The sequence below is a fragment of the Octopus sinensis genome, linkage group LG1 (genome assembly GCF_006345805.1).
Source record: "Octopus sinensis linkage group LG1, ASM634580v1, whole genome shotgun sequence".
In the NCBI taxonomy this organism is placed as follows: domain Eukaryota; kingdom Metazoa; phylum Mollusca; class Cephalopoda; order Octopoda; family Octopodidae; genus Octopus; species Octopus sinensis.
The window spans coordinates 101611770-101629808 of NC_042997.1; the positions used below are offsets into that span (position 1 = coordinate 101611770).

General features: G+C 34.2%; 1 protein-coding gene across 5 annotated transcripts in view; it reads left to right on the forward strand.

Moving 5' to 3' along the window:
* Window positions 1-18039, forward strand: part of LOC115211768 (ecdysone receptor) — a 147030-nt gene that overhangs the window by 121499 nt on the left and 7492 nt on the right. For all 5 annotated transcript variants that reach the window (XM_029780454.2, XM_029780489.2, XM_029780462.2 and 2 more), the window contains 4 exons: window positions 3363-3502; window positions 9315-9572; window positions 12386-12526; window positions 14401-14693. In XM_029780454.2, the coding sequence (XP_029636314.1) occupies window positions 3430-3502; window positions 9315-9572; window positions 12386-12526; window positions 14401-14693 (765 nt within the window). In that variant the 5' untranslated portion in view covers window positions 3363-3429. The remainder of the gene's footprint in view (window positions 1-3362; window positions 3503-9314; window positions 9573-12385; window positions 12527-14400; window positions 14694-18039) is intronic.

Below are 18039 nucleotides of genomic sequence, written 5' to 3' on the forward strand. Positions count from 1 at the left end.
ATAATTTTTTCTAAACTTTATAAATTTTTATTTCTATATCTGGTAAGTAGCTTGCTTACAAACCGCATGGTTCCAGGTTCAGTCTCACTGCCTGGCACCTTGGGTAAGTGTCTTCTACTATAGCCTCGGGATGACCAAAGCCTTGTGAGTGGATTTGGTAGACAGAAACTGAAAAAAGCTCATCGAGTGTGTATGTATATATATATATATATATATATATATATATATATATATATATCTATATATATGTGTGTGTGTATATGTTTGTGTGTCTGTGTTTGTACCCCCCAACATCGCTTGACAACTGATGCTGGTGTGTTTGCGTTCCCGTAACTTAGTGGTTCGGCAAAAGAGACTAATAGAATAAGTACTAGGCTTACAAGGAATAAGTCCTGGGGTCGATTTGCTCAACTAAAGGCGGTGCTCCAACATGGCCACAGTCAAATGACTGAAACAAGTAAAAGAGGTATATATATATATATATAATTTTGCTTTCCTATCATGTGGTTTCAGGTTCAGTCTCACTGTAAGGCACCTTGGGCTACTGTCTTCCATAGTCCCAGGCTTACCAAAGCTGTGTGAATGGTTTGGTAGGCTGAAACTAAAAGAAGCCCATTGTATACATACATACGTGTGTTTGTGTATGTGTTTGCACCTCCTTGTCTTGACATAGTGTGATAGTTGAAATTGAGTATCACCATCATACAAGCAGTGTTATTTGTTTCCAATCATATTCTGATCATGGGAAACAATTTAGGGTTGGTAACAGGAAGAGCATCTGTCATAGAAAATCTGCCTCAATGAATTCTGTCTGACACATGGAAAAGTGGATGTTAAAATGATGGTAGTGGTGGAGGTGGCGATGATGATGATGTTTCATAGTTTGACATTAGCTGAATGTTTTTTTCTTTTACATCTTAGGCTTTTGATATAATATTGTCTATTTTCCAAAATAATTTCAATTATAAAGATTTCAGCAAATATAAATTTAAAAAGAGATAGGTTCTTTAAAAAATGCTTAATATGAGATTTAATTTCACATTGGGCAAAATGCTTGGCTGTATTTTTGTCTGTCTTCATGTTCTGAGTTCAAATTCCACCAATGTTGACTTTGCATTTCATCCTTTCAGTTAAACACTAGGGTTAATTTAAATGACTTGGGTCCTCCCCAACAAACCCACTGGCCTTGTGCCAAAATTTAAAGCCAGTATGGGATTTAATTTCATTGTCAGAAATAATTTGTTTTGCCACTTTACACCCCTTCTTCCATGTTTGCGTGGACCATGTATTTATTTGTTGGAGCTGTTAGTATTACAAAATGATGCTCTTCTGCTACTGACAATGAGTTTCTAATCCACTGCTGTTATTAGACATATGTATCAGATCTTTTGGAAACTTACAAATGTAAATTATATATGCCTGCTAAAATCTCAAAAGTTTTTAGGAGCTGGTGCTTGCTGCCTCCAGTTTTATGGTGTGATGTGAGCAAGAGACAACATTCACCCTAGGATAAGATACCAGTCAATAAACTGGTTAATATTCCCAGGTGATCTGCTGCATATTTTTGACAGATATGTGAGCTAAAGCAAAAATAGAATAAACAGCTCCACCCAAACATTTAACAAAGTACTTGTAGTTCATGTGAACTCTTAACATTCCTGCTGGTAGGTAGTCCAATAGCTTATTCAGTCATCTCACTTCTACATTGTTCTTTCTGATTGACCCAGCATGTAATTCATGAGTAGATTTATCTGAACTGCTTAAAACATTAAGCTAGACCTAAACATCAACCATAATGTTGAACTAGTAATGGAACCTCTACATGATTGCTTAGCTTGCTAGAAATGGTATCTAAATCTTTTTCAAATCTCAATGTACCATAGATGATGTAGTCCTATATACACTATATTGGGAAAAGATGGTGTGGTTATGGATTAAATGTCTTTGATCATAGGATTGTTCAGTCATTGCTAACTATGGGCTAAATTACAATTACTAAATGTTATGAACCTTGTGGAGTTATTGGAGACAGTTTTATGTTTGTATGCAAGTTATATTGTATTTTTTAATCTTTATCAAATGGATAATAATAATGATAATGACAATAAGAAGAAGAAGAATGATAGCGTTACTCATATAGTAAGTGAATGTAGCATTCTGGCACAGAAAGAATACAAGAATAGACATGACAATCTAGGGAGAGTAGTCCACTATGTAGAAAGTTAAGATTTGACCATACTGATAAATGGTATGAACATGAACCTAGTAAAGTAATAGAAAGTAAGAAATACAAGATGTTGTGGGACTTAAACATTCAGACTGACAGAGTAATAGAAGCTAGAAGACCTGATTTGGTAGTAGTAGATAAAGAGAATAGAAAGTGCCTGATAATTGACTTTACAGACCTTAATGATGAAAAAATTAATATGAGAAGTATAGAAAATTAGCAAAGTACCAGGACCTTGCTATTGAATTACAGAAACTATGGAAAGTGTGGGTAAAATGTATCCCAGTAGTTATAGGTGCAGCTCCAGAAAGTTGTACTAAACTGGAGCGGTTTAGTACAGCTCCAGAAAAGTGTTAGGAACAGCTAGGATACTTAGGAAGGTTCCTGGCATCTAAGGTTACTTCCTGTAACCCAATAAGAGGGTTCTTGGCATCTAAGGCTACTTGTTGTAACCCGGTGTTAGGATTCTTTTCTTTTCCAAGTCTAATCTGTTGAGTGTATATGAAAATAATAATAATAATAATAATAATAATAATAATAAATAATAATAATACTAACAACAACAATAATAATAATAATTAATAGTAATAAGTAGATATAAGGATCTTTAAATGGAAGTCTCAAAAATGTGGCATCTAAGAACAGAAACTGTACTTGTGATCATCAGAGATTTAGGGCCAGTACCAAAAGGCACTCTTAAATGCTATAGCCAAATACTAAGAAACCCCAAGGGATCAGAACTACAAAAAATTCTTAGAATGTGAACAGTAGTTCACACCCTAAGAAAAATATCATCAACCTAAAAATACCTGATTCTCTTAAAACTCTTACAAATTCAACAGAATCTTAGTTCTTAGATTCTGGTCTTCTTCCTGTATAATATATACCATTGCTAATCATAACTAATATTCATAGTAAAATGTCCAATTTGCTGTTACTTGAGGTCTCTAACTGAGACACAGAACAGCTCATGTAAAACAAAGCTACAATAACATAAATGCTAAAAAAAATATCATCATTAACAACAGCTGTATTTTAACAACAGCTGTATTTTAACTACATGCATAAATTTCATAAAAATAAAGATTCATTACAATGATTTTTTTTTTTTTTTTTTTTTGCTTTGCTATTACAGAATTTCAAGTATTCTTCAAATTTTAAATGACTACTAACCAATTGCTTGGTAACATGACCTTCAAGTTATGATGAAGTATTTTAGTTCATGTCCAAAAGAAGATAACAATTTTAAAAAGTCATCAACTAATATGGGAAAGAGTAAGTAACATTTTCTTTTAAATATATTAAACCCTTTTATGACCATATTTCTGATGGAATAGACTGCTTTTGCTCAAAACCTTTGCCATTATTAACCCTTCTATTCTGTTGAAATACTCTGCTTTTGTTTCAATTTATTTTAAAAATACAAAAAATTTAGTAAGATAACATTGTCTTTATTAACCTGATATTTGGAAAAATAATTTAAGATAGGATTTTGATGGAAGATTTGCATCATTGAATCAAAGGTTGTCATAGGTGGGTTCGTATCAAAAGGGTTAGGCTGATGTATGGAATTTTGATGGGAAGTTTTAATTTAATACCTTTAAAAAAAGAAAGTAGACTGCTCCTTGTTTTGTGAAAAAAAAGAATGTATTGTAGTTCAAGGGACAGTCTCGGATGGGCTGGTATCGAAAAGGTTTAAACTTTGAAAAGGTTCTGTAATATTTTAGAATCATGTTAATTTTCCCCGTTCTATTCTAAATTGAAAATTAAACCTTTCTAAAGTGCTTGCTTCACTTATTGTTAAGTCGGGCATTTCTAAAGTACTTACTTCGCCTCATCTATTAAGTTGGACAGTTTTTTAAAGTTCTTGTCTTGTAGAGAACAGTTTTCAAATGCTTAGCAATATTTTCTAAAGTGAGTTTGTCTCATTTATAGTTAAGTTTCCAGAATTCTTATTTTGTGATAGAACCTTAACTGGCTGTTGCTGAAAGCTGAAGAAAAAGATTGTAATAGATGAATTTTTTAACATTATATAGAGAAAATAATAAAATTAGTGATTGAGTTTAGATCTTATAATAAAATTTCATCCAATTTTTAAGTTTACCATATTGTAAACTCAACCAGAAATCCAGTATATTACTATTCACAGTAGTAGAAGGATTACTTCTTTTTAATTTCTTCAATTAAAAGAAATGGTGAAATGTTCTGTATGATGTAGAGATCAGCGATTCTCAACTATTTTTCATCTATGGACTCCTTTGATTACTATTTTACTCTGGTGGACCTCCATAGCCTTTTAATGTTTATCAACTAGTTTTATAGCTACTTCTTTCAAAATTCTTACTTTGTTTTTCACACATTAATTTGTGATAGGCTGAACTAATGTAAAATGATACCTAGCTGTTTCTTGCAATAAATATATCTAAAGCAAAATTTTTTCATGGACATAAAACTCTACTGTGGCTTTCCAATTTACGACTTTGTTTGCATGGACCTCCAAAAGTCTTATATGGACTCTGGTTAAGAACCACTGATGTAGATGAACTGAAAAAAAATTTTTTTATTGTTTTAGAAACAAAAAGAAAACATGTCTTTTTTCTTTCCCTTTAATTTTGACAACACTATTCCCAGTTATAACATTTTGTATTCTTTGTTAAATATATTTGTTGATGCTAAGCAATTTGTTCTATCTATATCTTATTTGCAGACTTTCTATGCATGCACTAGTAATCTATCTTCTTGCAAAAGCGACTTATTTTAATATATGATTTATAAATGTAACATTAATGCACAAATTTGAAGATATGGAAGATTATGGAAGAAATTTAAGACATGCAAAACCAAATTTTAGAGTTGCAGTCATATCATTATTGCAATGTTAGCGAAATACCCATAATTCCCTGTAGTGTTATAAATGACTTCTTATTTAGGTTCTAGGCTACAACTTTATAGATGAGAGAAGAGTTTGTATAATGCTTGTTTTTCTCTAAACTCTTAGCAGAACAAATGAAAGGAACTGGCTTCAACTGGTGATTAAGATGCCTTATGGACTTGGCTTTTTGAAAGTTAAAATCGTTTTTTATATTGATAGATATAGCTTTCAGACATGTAAGTTGTCCTTGGTATAATTTTACATCCTGGCTTAGTTTGTACAGTTGTAGTTATTCACTTTAGACTTGGAGCATTTACATAATATTTCTATTTTTCTTCTAACACATTTAATAGAATTACTGTTCATAATTGCTACTGTTATAAAAAAAAAAAAGAAACAGAAAATTTTCTTAAGTTTTACGAAATTAATTTGAAATCATATTTGTCATAGATGTTAGACAAAACTTTAGAAAAAGAGTGGCTGACAAACTTCCTAATTAAACTCACTATAAATTATACTTAGGAGACTCACACGAATCAGAAACATCTTTACAGGCTATGCTATATCTATATGGGCTCTTCTCAATTCCCTAGCCTGTGAACTACTTTCCAGAGATGACTTCATGCTGGAGGAAGGGAAAATTATAATGAACATTGTCTCCATGACTCTTCTCATTACTGACTTTTAGCGAATCTTTTACTGACAAAAGTCTTTTTTCTCTGTCTAATTAATCAGTCTTTGAATGAATGAATGAATGAAAGAATGAATGAATGAAGAGAGAGAAAGAGAGAGAGAGAGAGAGAGAGAGAGAGAGCAGTTTTGTGAATTGTACTTTAAAATTGCCATTGTTAATTGGCATTTCTAGATTTAGAGATTTCATTTCCAACAGTCAAACAAATATTAAAAAAATTTTGCAGTTGTTAGATTATTACAAATTTAGCTTTATTATTTTTGTCTTTTTAACATCTAATTACTACATTAAAGTGATTCTACTGTGTTGGGAATTGAATTGAAATTAAACTGGCAAACATGTTAATATAACAATAATTTTTGCTCTTGTAGAATTGGTAGAGTATTAGACAAAATGCTATGCTGATATTTGTTTTAGCTCTTTACATTCTGAGTTCCCATTAAGACTAAATTTGTCTATGTTAGAAATAATCATTATATTCATCATCACTATTATTATCATGATTATTATCATCATCATTATAATTATTATTGTCATTATCATTATTATTGTCATTATCATTTTCTTTCAGTTCTGTTTCCATTTCATGCCAAGTGTCTTCCTGACACCTAGGGCAGAGAAACTCATTGTAGACATTTGATAGACCATTAAAATAAACACACCAGATTGTTCATTTACAAAGTCATGTGATAGAGAAAAAAGAGATGAAAGACAGAGAGAAAAAGGAGAAAATAGAAAAATAGAAAAAAGCAAACAAAGAAAATAAAGGGGAAAAAATAAAGAAAATTCACATTGACAATGCTCTTCTCAGTACATGTAACCTGCAGGGATTGTAAGCCAGGGATCAGTCTTAAATAATTTTCAGTTCCTTTTCTTGATCATTCCAAGTGCTCCTACAATCACTGGTATTGTAACCATCTTGAGACACCAAATCTTTTCGATTTCAATTAGCAAATCTTTATATTTTCTGAGTTTATCAAATTTTTTTACGGTCACAGGGTATACTCATGTCAATCAATAAACAGATTTTATTGTTTTGATCTTTCGCAACAATATCTGGTTTATTTGCTTTGATGGTCTGGTCTGTACATACTGGAAATAATATTATTATTATCATTATCATCATTATTGATGTTCTGGAGAACTCCCAGAGAGTTCTTAATTACCAGTTATTCTTTACTTGAAAGGTTTCAAGTAGTGCCTTCTCCTGTAACTCAAAGAGACAATACCCCTTAGAATGTGAGCTGTACCCAACAATGCTGCCTTTTGGATCACCTCGAGTCTGACAGCAGCCCTAGTATTCTTAATATGTTTTTCAAAGCCCTTGGAAACTGCTCCTAGTGCTTCAATTACCACTGGTATCACCATCACTTTCCTTATGCCCCATAATTTTCCTATCTCATCCCGCAGTGGCTGGAATTTCTCAGTCTTTTCTGTTTCCTTATATTTCACCTTCGAATTACCTGGTATTGCAACATCTATTATCTTTACTTCTTTTTCATCTTTGTGGATGAGCATGATATTATTATTATTTCCTTTGCACAGCTTCTAATGCTGGAGATGTACTACAATGCAGCTGTTCACTACCAGTGAACTAAGGTAGCACATCTTATTTTTCGAGCAGCTTCCGGATTATTCAAGCAGTTCCAAGCAGTGCTGTTTTCTGCAAGTGCTCCACCCTTATTGCAGCCCCTATTTGTTCCACATACTTCTCAAGATTTTTACTCACTGTTCCCAGGGCTCCGACAATTATTGGTACTACTGCTACCTTTTTCATCGACCACAATTGCTTAACTTCCCAAGCTAACCTGTCATATCTCTCAACTTTTCTTTCTTCCTTATTGCATACCTTGTTGTCAGCTGGGCATGTTGTATCTATGATCCAGCATAGTTTGTTTTCTTCCTCAATTAAGACTATGTCCAGCTTCCTATTCTCTATCTCATGGTCGCACTGGATCATAAAATCCCATAGGGTCTTTGCATTTCTACTTTCGATGATGCCTTCAGGTTTGTGGTCGTACCAATTTTTTGGTCTGTCAAGTTCATACTTGTTGCAGAGTGTCCAATGGACAATCCTGGCTATATTGTCATGGCATCTCTTATATTCCTTCTGAGCTAGTGGCGTACATTGGCTGGTAATATGCCATACGGTTTCACCATTTTGTCCGCAGATTCTGCACTTATCACTTTCTGATGTGTTGTCTCTTCTGTATTTTATGTAGTATGTTCTTAGTGCTTGCTCTTGGGCAGCACAGATTTCCAGTTTTAAATCAATTTTCATCATCTACAGCTATCTTTTTTCTCTGTCTGTTTTATCTTCAACATCCCTATGAAATTGACCATGCATTCTTTTCTTTATCCACCTATTTTCAGTTTCATTCGTTTTTAATTTCTTGTATAGTGCTTTATCTTTGCAATCTTTCATCCTACGCAAGTCTGACCTTCCTACTTCTAATAACAGCAGTTGTTTCTTCTGCTTTAATGCTGTGTTTGCATCCAATAAGTCCTCTTCCCTAGTGCATGCCATCAAAGTGACACTGGGGTAAAATATATGAAGCCCAATATACCCATTGTGACTACCCATCTGACAAGGGTACACCAGGCACATGCATCACAATCATATGTGCATGACATGCTGATCTCATATCAAGATAAACAGTGTATGACCTTGCAGATGGGGCCCAGTTAGAATATTCTTCAGGTCAAATAGCCCATTCCACCCAAAAGGTCCCTGAATAAGGGTTGTTTAAGGATGTTGAACGAAACACCCATGTTTCCAGAAGTGAATTATCCAAACCCCAAAGAATTCTTTTCAACACATGGCTACGTTTGTGATCAGAGATACACATATTGTCAGCCACTAAGGGTCATATTCAACTGGTTAAGATCAAACAACTAACAAGCAAATCTGTGGTATTGAGCAGAATATTTGCTGTAGCCCATCTTTTATACCAAGTCAAAAGAATGTACATGATAACACTTTCAATCAGTTAAAATCAGAAGCCATGAGAGCCAGTGCCTGGCACTGCATCAGGGCATTTCTTCTTCTTCTTCTTATTATTATTATTATTATTATTATGGCTCAGTGGTTAGAGCGTCGAGCTTACGATCGTGAGGTTGTGAGCTCGAATCCCAGACCGGGCTGCGTGTTGTGTTCTTGAGCAAGGCACTTTATTTCATGTTGCTCCAGTTCACTCAGCTGTAGAAATGAGTTGCGACGTCACTGGTGCCAAGCTGTATCAGCCTTTGTCTTTCCCTTGGATAACACTGGTGGCGTGGAGAGGGGAGGCTGGTATGCATGGGCGACTGCTGGTCTTCCATAAACAACCTTGCCCAGACTTGTGCCTAGGAGGGTAACTTTCTAGGTGCAATCCCATGGTCAGTCATAACCGAAGGGGGTCTTTACCCTTTATTATTATTATTATTATAATAATAATAATAATATTTGGAGCTGTTCAGACTTATAAGATATAACATTTTTTATATCTGTTTTATAAAATTGATTTTTATTTTGTTTTTTCTAGTTTTAAAAGCTTGTCCATCAAAAGAGGCCATAAGCCAAATTAATGGTCCTCTCACAACTGTATCAATGAATATTGCAAGCCAAACAGAGTTCCCAACAGCACAAAATAAATCAGATGAGAAAAAGAATTCCTGGGAGAGTACACCACAAAAATTATCTAACAGAACACAAAAAACAACCGAAGAGGAGCTTTGTAGAATATGTGGAGATCGTGCATCAGGTTATCACTACAATGCTCTCAGCTGTGAAGGATGTAAAGGTATGTAACAGCTTCTATCACATTTCAGTATAATATCTTTGTTATGATATGACCATAGGATGAAGTATTTTAGTTCATGTCCAAAAGAAGATGCCAAGCTGGGAGTTTAACCTTACTCTTTTACTTGTTTCAGTCATTTGACTGCAGCCATGCTGGAGCACCGCCTTTAGTCGAGCAAATCGATCCCAGGACTTATTCTTTGTAAGCCTAGTATTTATTCTATCGGTCTCTTTTGCCAAACCACTAAGTTATGGGCATGCAAACACACCAGCATCGGTTGTCAAGCGATGTTTGAGGACAAACACAGACACACACACACACACACACACACATATATATATACACATATACATATATATGACAGACTTCTTTCAGTTTCCATCTACCAAATCCACTCACAAGGCTTTAGTCAGCCCAAGGCTATAGTAGAAGACACTTGCCCAAGGTGCCACGCAGTGGGACTGAAACTGGAACCATGTGGTTGGTAAGCAAGCTACTTACCACACAGCCACTCCTACACCTATAGTTAATTTTTTGTAATTCTTCTTGTAAGAGAATTTAGTTCAGTGGTAGAATGCTCACCTGCTACAAGGGCAGCCAGGGTTCAATTCCCAGCCAATGCAAAATTATTTATTTATAGGCACAGTGGTAAGAAGTTTGCTTCTCAACCACGTGGTTCCAGGTTTTGTCCTACTGTTTGGCATCTTGAGCAAGTATCTTTTGCAATAGCCCCAGGCTGACCTAAGCCTTGTTAGTGGATTTGATAAACAGAAACTGAAAGAAGCCTGTAGTGTGTGCACGTGCTTGTATTTGTGTCTCTGTGTTTGTTCAACCACCACTTAGCACCTAGTGTTAGTTTGTTTACACTTCTGTGAATTAGTGGTTTGGCAAAGAAGACTGATAGAATAAGTATTAGGCGTAAAAATAAGTACTAGTATCAATTTGTTTGACCAAACCCTTCAAGACAGTACTCTAGCATGACCACAGCCCAAAGACCTAAACAAGTAAATGATAAAAGATAAAAGATTACTGAAAGTTAAAGAAAGCTATATAATAACAGAATCATCTTAATAATAATAGAAAAAAAAAGAAACATTTCTAACTTGTTTAAATGGAATTAAACAGCTTTCTCATGTTTTGTAAAGTTTTAAAAAAATGTATTAGGTCCTGACTCTTTATAAGAAAACACAGCACATTTATCTTTCTAACTTTTTTATCATTTTTATATTATTTATTTATTACATATCAACTCATCTACCTGAACGTACAATATTTCTTTTGATTATCAGTTCGTAATGGATTCTAATGAATATCTAATATTTTAAACATAAAATACGTGGCTTCTCAGTAGTTTAAATATGGAACTCTAGCAAAACAGACTTTTTTCTTTTTTTTTTTTTTGACATTTTTAAAATGTCTCTATAAAACTGTACTAATCAACATAATCAAATGGGTCATATTTTTGTTTCAGAAACTCAGCAACTTTTATCATTTAAAGTGGTATTTTGAATTAAAGCAATGCTGAAACAGTGTTTTATTTCTTTCTCTCATTTTACTAGCTATTAGCATCAGATCCACATGATAGCACAACTTATTAAATGTTGTAGTTTAATTTTCCTCTAGGAACTACATACATTACATTAAAATTGGAAGTTAACATATTTTAGTACTGAAGTCTTACAACAACATCCTATGATATAATCAAGATAACTTTTGCTAGAAAAGATTTCGTCTAAATGTTGTTACCATATCATGGGTCTGCTCAGATAAAGCTGAGGTTAGCCAACAACTACAAGAATAAACTGGTCTCTTCACTCAACTAAATATATTCTTCAAAAGCATTTGTTCACAAAATTTCCAAATAGGGTTGCAATTTAATTCTGCTTGCTCCAGACTTGTATATAAAGAAAATTGTGTACTATCAACTAAGAAATCATTTTTTTTATTGAAATTCACCTTAGCAAATGACTAAGGTAAATTAGATTAATCACATTTAGCAAGCAGAATGTTTAAAACAAAACTGAAATATATCTTTTACTAAGATTATTAATCTAATACACCATAAACATAAAGCCTGGCAAGAAGCTTTATTGCATCAAGTTCAGAACCTCATGGATTGATTCAATAAGAACCAGTAATATAATAGATTTTATTCAAGAGATTTATTATGGTGTTAATGAGCTTACAAGTCTTTGTAGTCTGAGAGTTGTTGTCAGTTGACCAGATGGGTCTTCAACAGCTGAAACTGCTTGAGGTTGTTTCTCAAACTTAACATGTTGTAAAGGAGCTCTGCCAATATATTTTTCCTGACATGGCTGTGTAGTTAAGCAGTTTACTTTCCATCCACCTGAGTTCAATCCCACAGTACAGCAATTTGGACAAGAGTCTCCGACTATACCTCTAAGCCAATCAAAGCTTTGTAAGATTTCATTGCTGAAAACTGAAAGAAGCCCATTGTATATGTGTGTGTGTGTGTTTACAGTTGAACTTTACATAAATCTGAGCAGTATCGTTGTCATTACTTGTCAACAAACTGTCTATTCACTTTACACTTTCAAGGACATGTGAAATAAGAAATCCCTTACGTGAAAAACAGGTAAACATTAATAACAAGAAGGGCATCTCATTGTAAAACAATGCCTCATTGATATATTTGTCTATCCCATGCTAGCATGGAAAATAGATGTAAAACAAATTAAATTGTATATGGGTTCATTAGACCAAAAGTCAAAACAATTTGTTGATACAGTGACCAAATTTGAATCTGTAAATTCAGTTTATTACATTTATTCTGTATTTGTAATATTTCATAGGTTTCTTCCGACGAAGTATTACTAGGAATGCAGTGTACACATGTAAATATGGTGGCAATTGTGAAATAGATATGTGGATGAGACGGAAATGTCCAGCCTGTAGACTTTTACGATGTCGAGAAGTTGGAATGAAACAAGAATGTAAGTAAATGCTGCATTAAAATTACATATATTTTTCTTTTGAAATACAAATATTTGTGATAATTGAATAACACTTATTTTTGTCTCTATCTTTTATCAAACTTTGCAGTTATATATTTTCCAATTGAAAATATACATAACTTGTTTTTAATAAGAAATGTCATTGTATGTAGAGGAAAGTATTTTATCCAAAATGGTATTTATATTATTTTAGTTTTAAAGAGGGTGGCATTATTAGATTAACCATTTATCTCTTAAACCAGCTGTAACAGACCCAAATATCTCACCTCTTTTATGGTCAAACCAGCCAGATCCAGCTTCTCGCACCTATCCTATAGTGTCATTCTAAAAATATATAAACATATAGGTGCAAGTATGGGTGTGATTAATCAATGTCTTTGGGTTGATTTCTACAACTATAACCCAGCACTGCCACAGTCAAATGACTGAAACAAGTAAAAGAATAAAAGAATATCATCAGAATCTCAAAGCTACAAGATACCTTCAAAACCATCTGGCAGAGTAATCTGAATGCTAAATATTTAAATAGCCTATTTTTTAGTTCATGTTCCTATAATTTATTCTTCTGGTGTCAAATTTTCCTTTGATCTTGTCATGGTTGATGTGACAAGTACCAACCATACACTAATTAAGTTCAGTCAAATTATTCTCTCTTGCAAGATGATTTGACCTGATGACTAATTTAGAAATCAATATATTATTCAAATTTCATGAATTAACACTTATAATCACTTCAAATTTCACCATTTATGATGATTAAGTATCTAACTGATCATGATAAATTAACATTATTTTTGCTTTGCTGAAAGAGCAATGAATAGACTATTTGCAATAGGATTGTGTGGCTGGATACTCCACCTGTTGCCAACCTGTACTTGAAAAACAACTGTGGGATTTATTTTTCCAAAGATTTTTAAAAGCATATGCTACTATGGGAAAATGAATGTTAAATAAAAGAATGAATATGTATGTATAAAGAGAGGTAAAGAACCCCTTCAGTCATGAATGACCATTGGATTGCACCTAGAAAGTTCCCCTCTGAAGCAAAAGTCTGGGCATGGTTGTTTATAGAATACCAGCCTCCTCTCTCCCTATCACTGATGTTGTCCAGCAAAAGCTGATACAGCTTGGCACCAGTGGCATCGCAACTCATTTCTACAGATGAGTGAACTGGAGCAATATTAAATATAGTGTCTTGCTCAAGAATGCAACACACGGCCAGGTCCAGGAATCAAACTCACTACCTCATGACTGGGAGCCCAGCACTCATAAGTGTAAGTCTGTGTTTGAACCAAATTCGATGACTGGCACCCATACCAGTGGAGCACTAACAGCTCCATACAAGCGGGTTCACTGCCAGAGCAGCTGTCTGGCTTCCGTGTAGGTGGGCACGTAAAAAGCACCATTTGAGCGTGATCATTACTAGCATCACCTTACTGACACTTGTGCCGGTGACACGTGAACAAAACATTCAAACGAGGTCATTGCCAGTGCCGCTGGACTGACTCCTGTGCAGGTGACACATAAAAAATACCATTTTGAGCATGGCCGTTGCCAGTACCGCCAGACTGGCCCTCGTGCTGGTGGCATGTAAAAGCACCCACTACACTCTCGGAGTGGTTGGCATTAGGAAGGGCATCCAGCTGTAGAAACTTTGTCAGATTAGATTGGAGACTGGCACAGCCATCTGGTTCGCCAGCCCTCAGTCAAATTGTCCAACCCATGCTAGCATGGAAAGCAGACATTAAAGGATGATGATGATGATGATGATGATGATGATGATGATGATACACACACACATTACTTATTTCTGTAAAAAAATGTTATGAATTATTTTTTTCTCTCTATTCTAGGTTTATTATCCCATGACCAATGCAAGGCTCGTGATATAAGGCGGAAAGCTAAACAAAAACTGCACAAAAAAGATGTGCCAACTCAGAATGAAGAGAAAGTGTTAAATCCTGAAGTCCCTAAATCCCCTCCGGATGATGCTGACCATTACTTTCATCGTCCATCAATTAATATCAAATGTCCGAACCCTTTGGAAAAGTTATCTGAAGATAAACAAATTCTGATAAACCAATTAGTTTATTATCAGGAAAAATATGAATACCCTCAGGAGAAATGTATTAACAGCATCGATGAGGTGAGAAGAGAACTTTGGTAACTTTATTCTTTTATTTTTTGACTGGATTCAGTCTTTAGCCTGTGGCTATGCTGAAGCACCAGCATCAAGGAATGATTCATTCATATCACCCATTTGTCCTTTATGTCTGTCTGGCATATATTTTATCAATCTCTTTTTCTTGAACCACAAGTTGCAAGACTTAAAGAGACACATCATAAACATCACTGGTTTTAAAACCAATGTAGACATGCATACACACAGACACACATCCAAACACACAGGCATGCACACACACACACACATGCACATACACACACACACACACACACACATACACACACACACACACCACACACACACACACACACGATGGCTTTATGCACAGTCTTCTACCAAATTTCACTCACAAGGTATTAGTTTACCTGTGATTACAGTTGCCCAAACTTCTGCAAAGTGGAATTGAACCTAAAACCACATGGTCACAGAGCAAATTTCTTTACCACACATCTATGCTAGCATTATCACATTAGCCCTTTAGTATTCAGATTTCTCTGTCAAATGTAATGCTTTTTATTCACATTGTTTTGAATTAATCATGCATTACCTTGTAGCTTTGAGATTTCAATGACGTGATTGTTTATTTCTTGAATAATATTTTAGGATAAGTGTGAGAGGCTGAATCTGGCCAGTTTGAAAATGAAACAGCTAGAATATTTTGGTCAGATATGACCGGTTTAAATGCCAATATTATAATCATAATATCATAATCAGCTTCCATCAGGCCAGTCACAGGTTTACTGTTCTTCTGATGATGAGAATAGCAAGGTATTGCCTCACTTTGTGGAACAAATACCAACAACAGTATTTTTAATTAAAATCTTTGATTTCTTTTCCCTTGCCATGTAGTGTAATCAAACCCGGAACCCCATGGTTATGAACCAAACTTCTTAACTGCACAGAGATACCGGTATCCTAACATGTCAACAGTTGTCAAATTATTTGTAAATTTTTACCATGCAGATAGATAATCCTTGAGCTAAAGATTTTGTGAAAATTATAATGCCTTTTGGTTGAGGAATTAACTGAATTTCATAAATACAACATTCTGGCTACTTCTGAAGAGTTAATATGTATAAATATTGATATCTGATTAACATAAAACTAGATAGGATTATAGAAAATATGTCAAGACAAGGATAGCTTTAACGATTAATTAATATGGTTTCAGATTTTTGCAGATTAATACACTTAATACAGTCAACTATATAAATCAATAAATGTATTGTCTAATATAAGATATACATATATTGGCAAAAATTTTATATTTTATAAAATTAATGTATGGTTTAAAGAATTCAATAAAACAAGTTAGTATATCAGGGTTCTATGCAAAATGTATTTTAATTAGATTGATTTACAATTTTTTTGTAGATAAAATTAGAAATGCTTTGCCAAATTCATTAAAGAATTGAGTATGCTGGTGGGTGTTCACTATACCTTGAGATCTTTTCTTGTCATTGTAACGATTAACCCAATTAGTTATTAGTTTAGGACTGTTTTTATACTGTGCCTTGTTTTGCAAGCAACAGGTCTACATAGTATCACAGCCTGCTAAATGCTGCTGTTCTTTTACAAAGTAACCTACTGAAGCCAATACAATACATATTTTAGTACATAAATCTTAAGACAACATTCTCAGAATGAAGGCAAAATGGTTACTGACAGAAACATTGATTTATTTAGATATTGCCACAAGGCCATCGGTTTACTCAGGTAAAGAAAACAACACCAATAAATTGATTTTTTTTTTAAAGTTTTTGATTCAACATCTGTAGTCCTTGTAGGTATTTGTTCACAAAATTTCTATATATGGTATCCTCATTGAGAAGAAAATATACTGAGGAGCCATTTTCTTTGGAGAATTTGTTGAAGAGCTACAGAAAATGTATCAGATATTGAAGATACAAATGTTTAAATGTCAATGCAATAATGTCCAAAGTACTTGTTAGAAATAGAAAACAATAAAAACTATTTGGGAAAGTCCCTGTTGTGAATATATAGGCTGGAAGTTAGTAGAAACAAAATGAAGAGTAATCAGAGTACTCAGCATTCTAACAGACTGATTGAGATTCAGAGTTTTAGGTATCTAAATGAGAGTATTGATTACAGAGTTACATGAATAATGATATTCAGCTATAGGAGCATCAAAAATATGATGTCAATGTGCTTTTGATATAGCTTACTAGACATTGTAAATTCTCTTCTTCTCAAGCCCTTCTCTCCCTATGGAGCACAGGCCTACAATGAATTTTCTCCACTGTTCTTGACTCTGAGCTGTCTTTTCGTTTCTCAAATGTTAATGCTTTTGAATTGTCTTCAATGCTTCTGTAACTTTCCTTTTTCTAGGTAGGAGGTGTTCACACTACACAAACTCCTTTTTTATTTAAGCAGAGCAATGGTCGATATTAACCTGGCCTCTATCCTTTGAACCTGTCCAGCGTGGGAGGCCCTACCAAGAGCTTGCACTCCACTGGCATAGTTCTCTGGGTCATTGATGCACACAAGTCACCACACCACAGCAAAGACTGGACCTTGTGGTGGAGACTGTAAAATAGTTTCCTATAATTTAGGTAACATAATTAGTGCTGGAATTTGTTCTAGGGAAAGTTTTGTTTTATTAAGTAAATGAAAGGCAGCAACCTGGCAGAATCATTACCACACTGGACAAAATGCTTAGTGACATCTCTTCTAGCGTTATGTTCTGAGTTCAAATTCTGCTGAGATCAACTTTATCCTTCATCCTTTTGGGGTCAATAAAATAAGTAGCTGTTGAGTACTGGGGTTGATGTAATCAACTATCCCTGTTCCTCAAAATTTCTGGCTTTGTGCATAGGCACAAAGAAAAGATTATTAAGTAAATGAAATTAAGTAGAAAAGAATATTTAGTAAATGAAAGAGGGCACAGTACCCTTGTCCTTTGTAGGTTGGTGAGATTAATGCAATTAAACAGATATCTGTCAATCACTTCACAAAAATGTGGCCGAGGTAAGAATTCTAGAGAGTTACAGTTGAGTGTAGTTTTCCCAATTGAGTTGTGGGGCAAACATCATAATATATGACATCACAAACATTTTAAATCTTGCAGAGATTGCCCTTCTCAAGATTTAGCCATAGCAAATTTCAACCAGAAAGGGAGAGAGAGAGATATCCAGTATTGGAATGGTACTTTTTTTCAACCTCAAAATGATGAAAGACACAGCTGACTTTGACAGAATTTTAACTCAGAGTGCATAAAGCTAGGATAAACAATATGAGATATTCTATTCAATGTTTTTAATGGTTCTCCCAATTCACAGCTTTCATG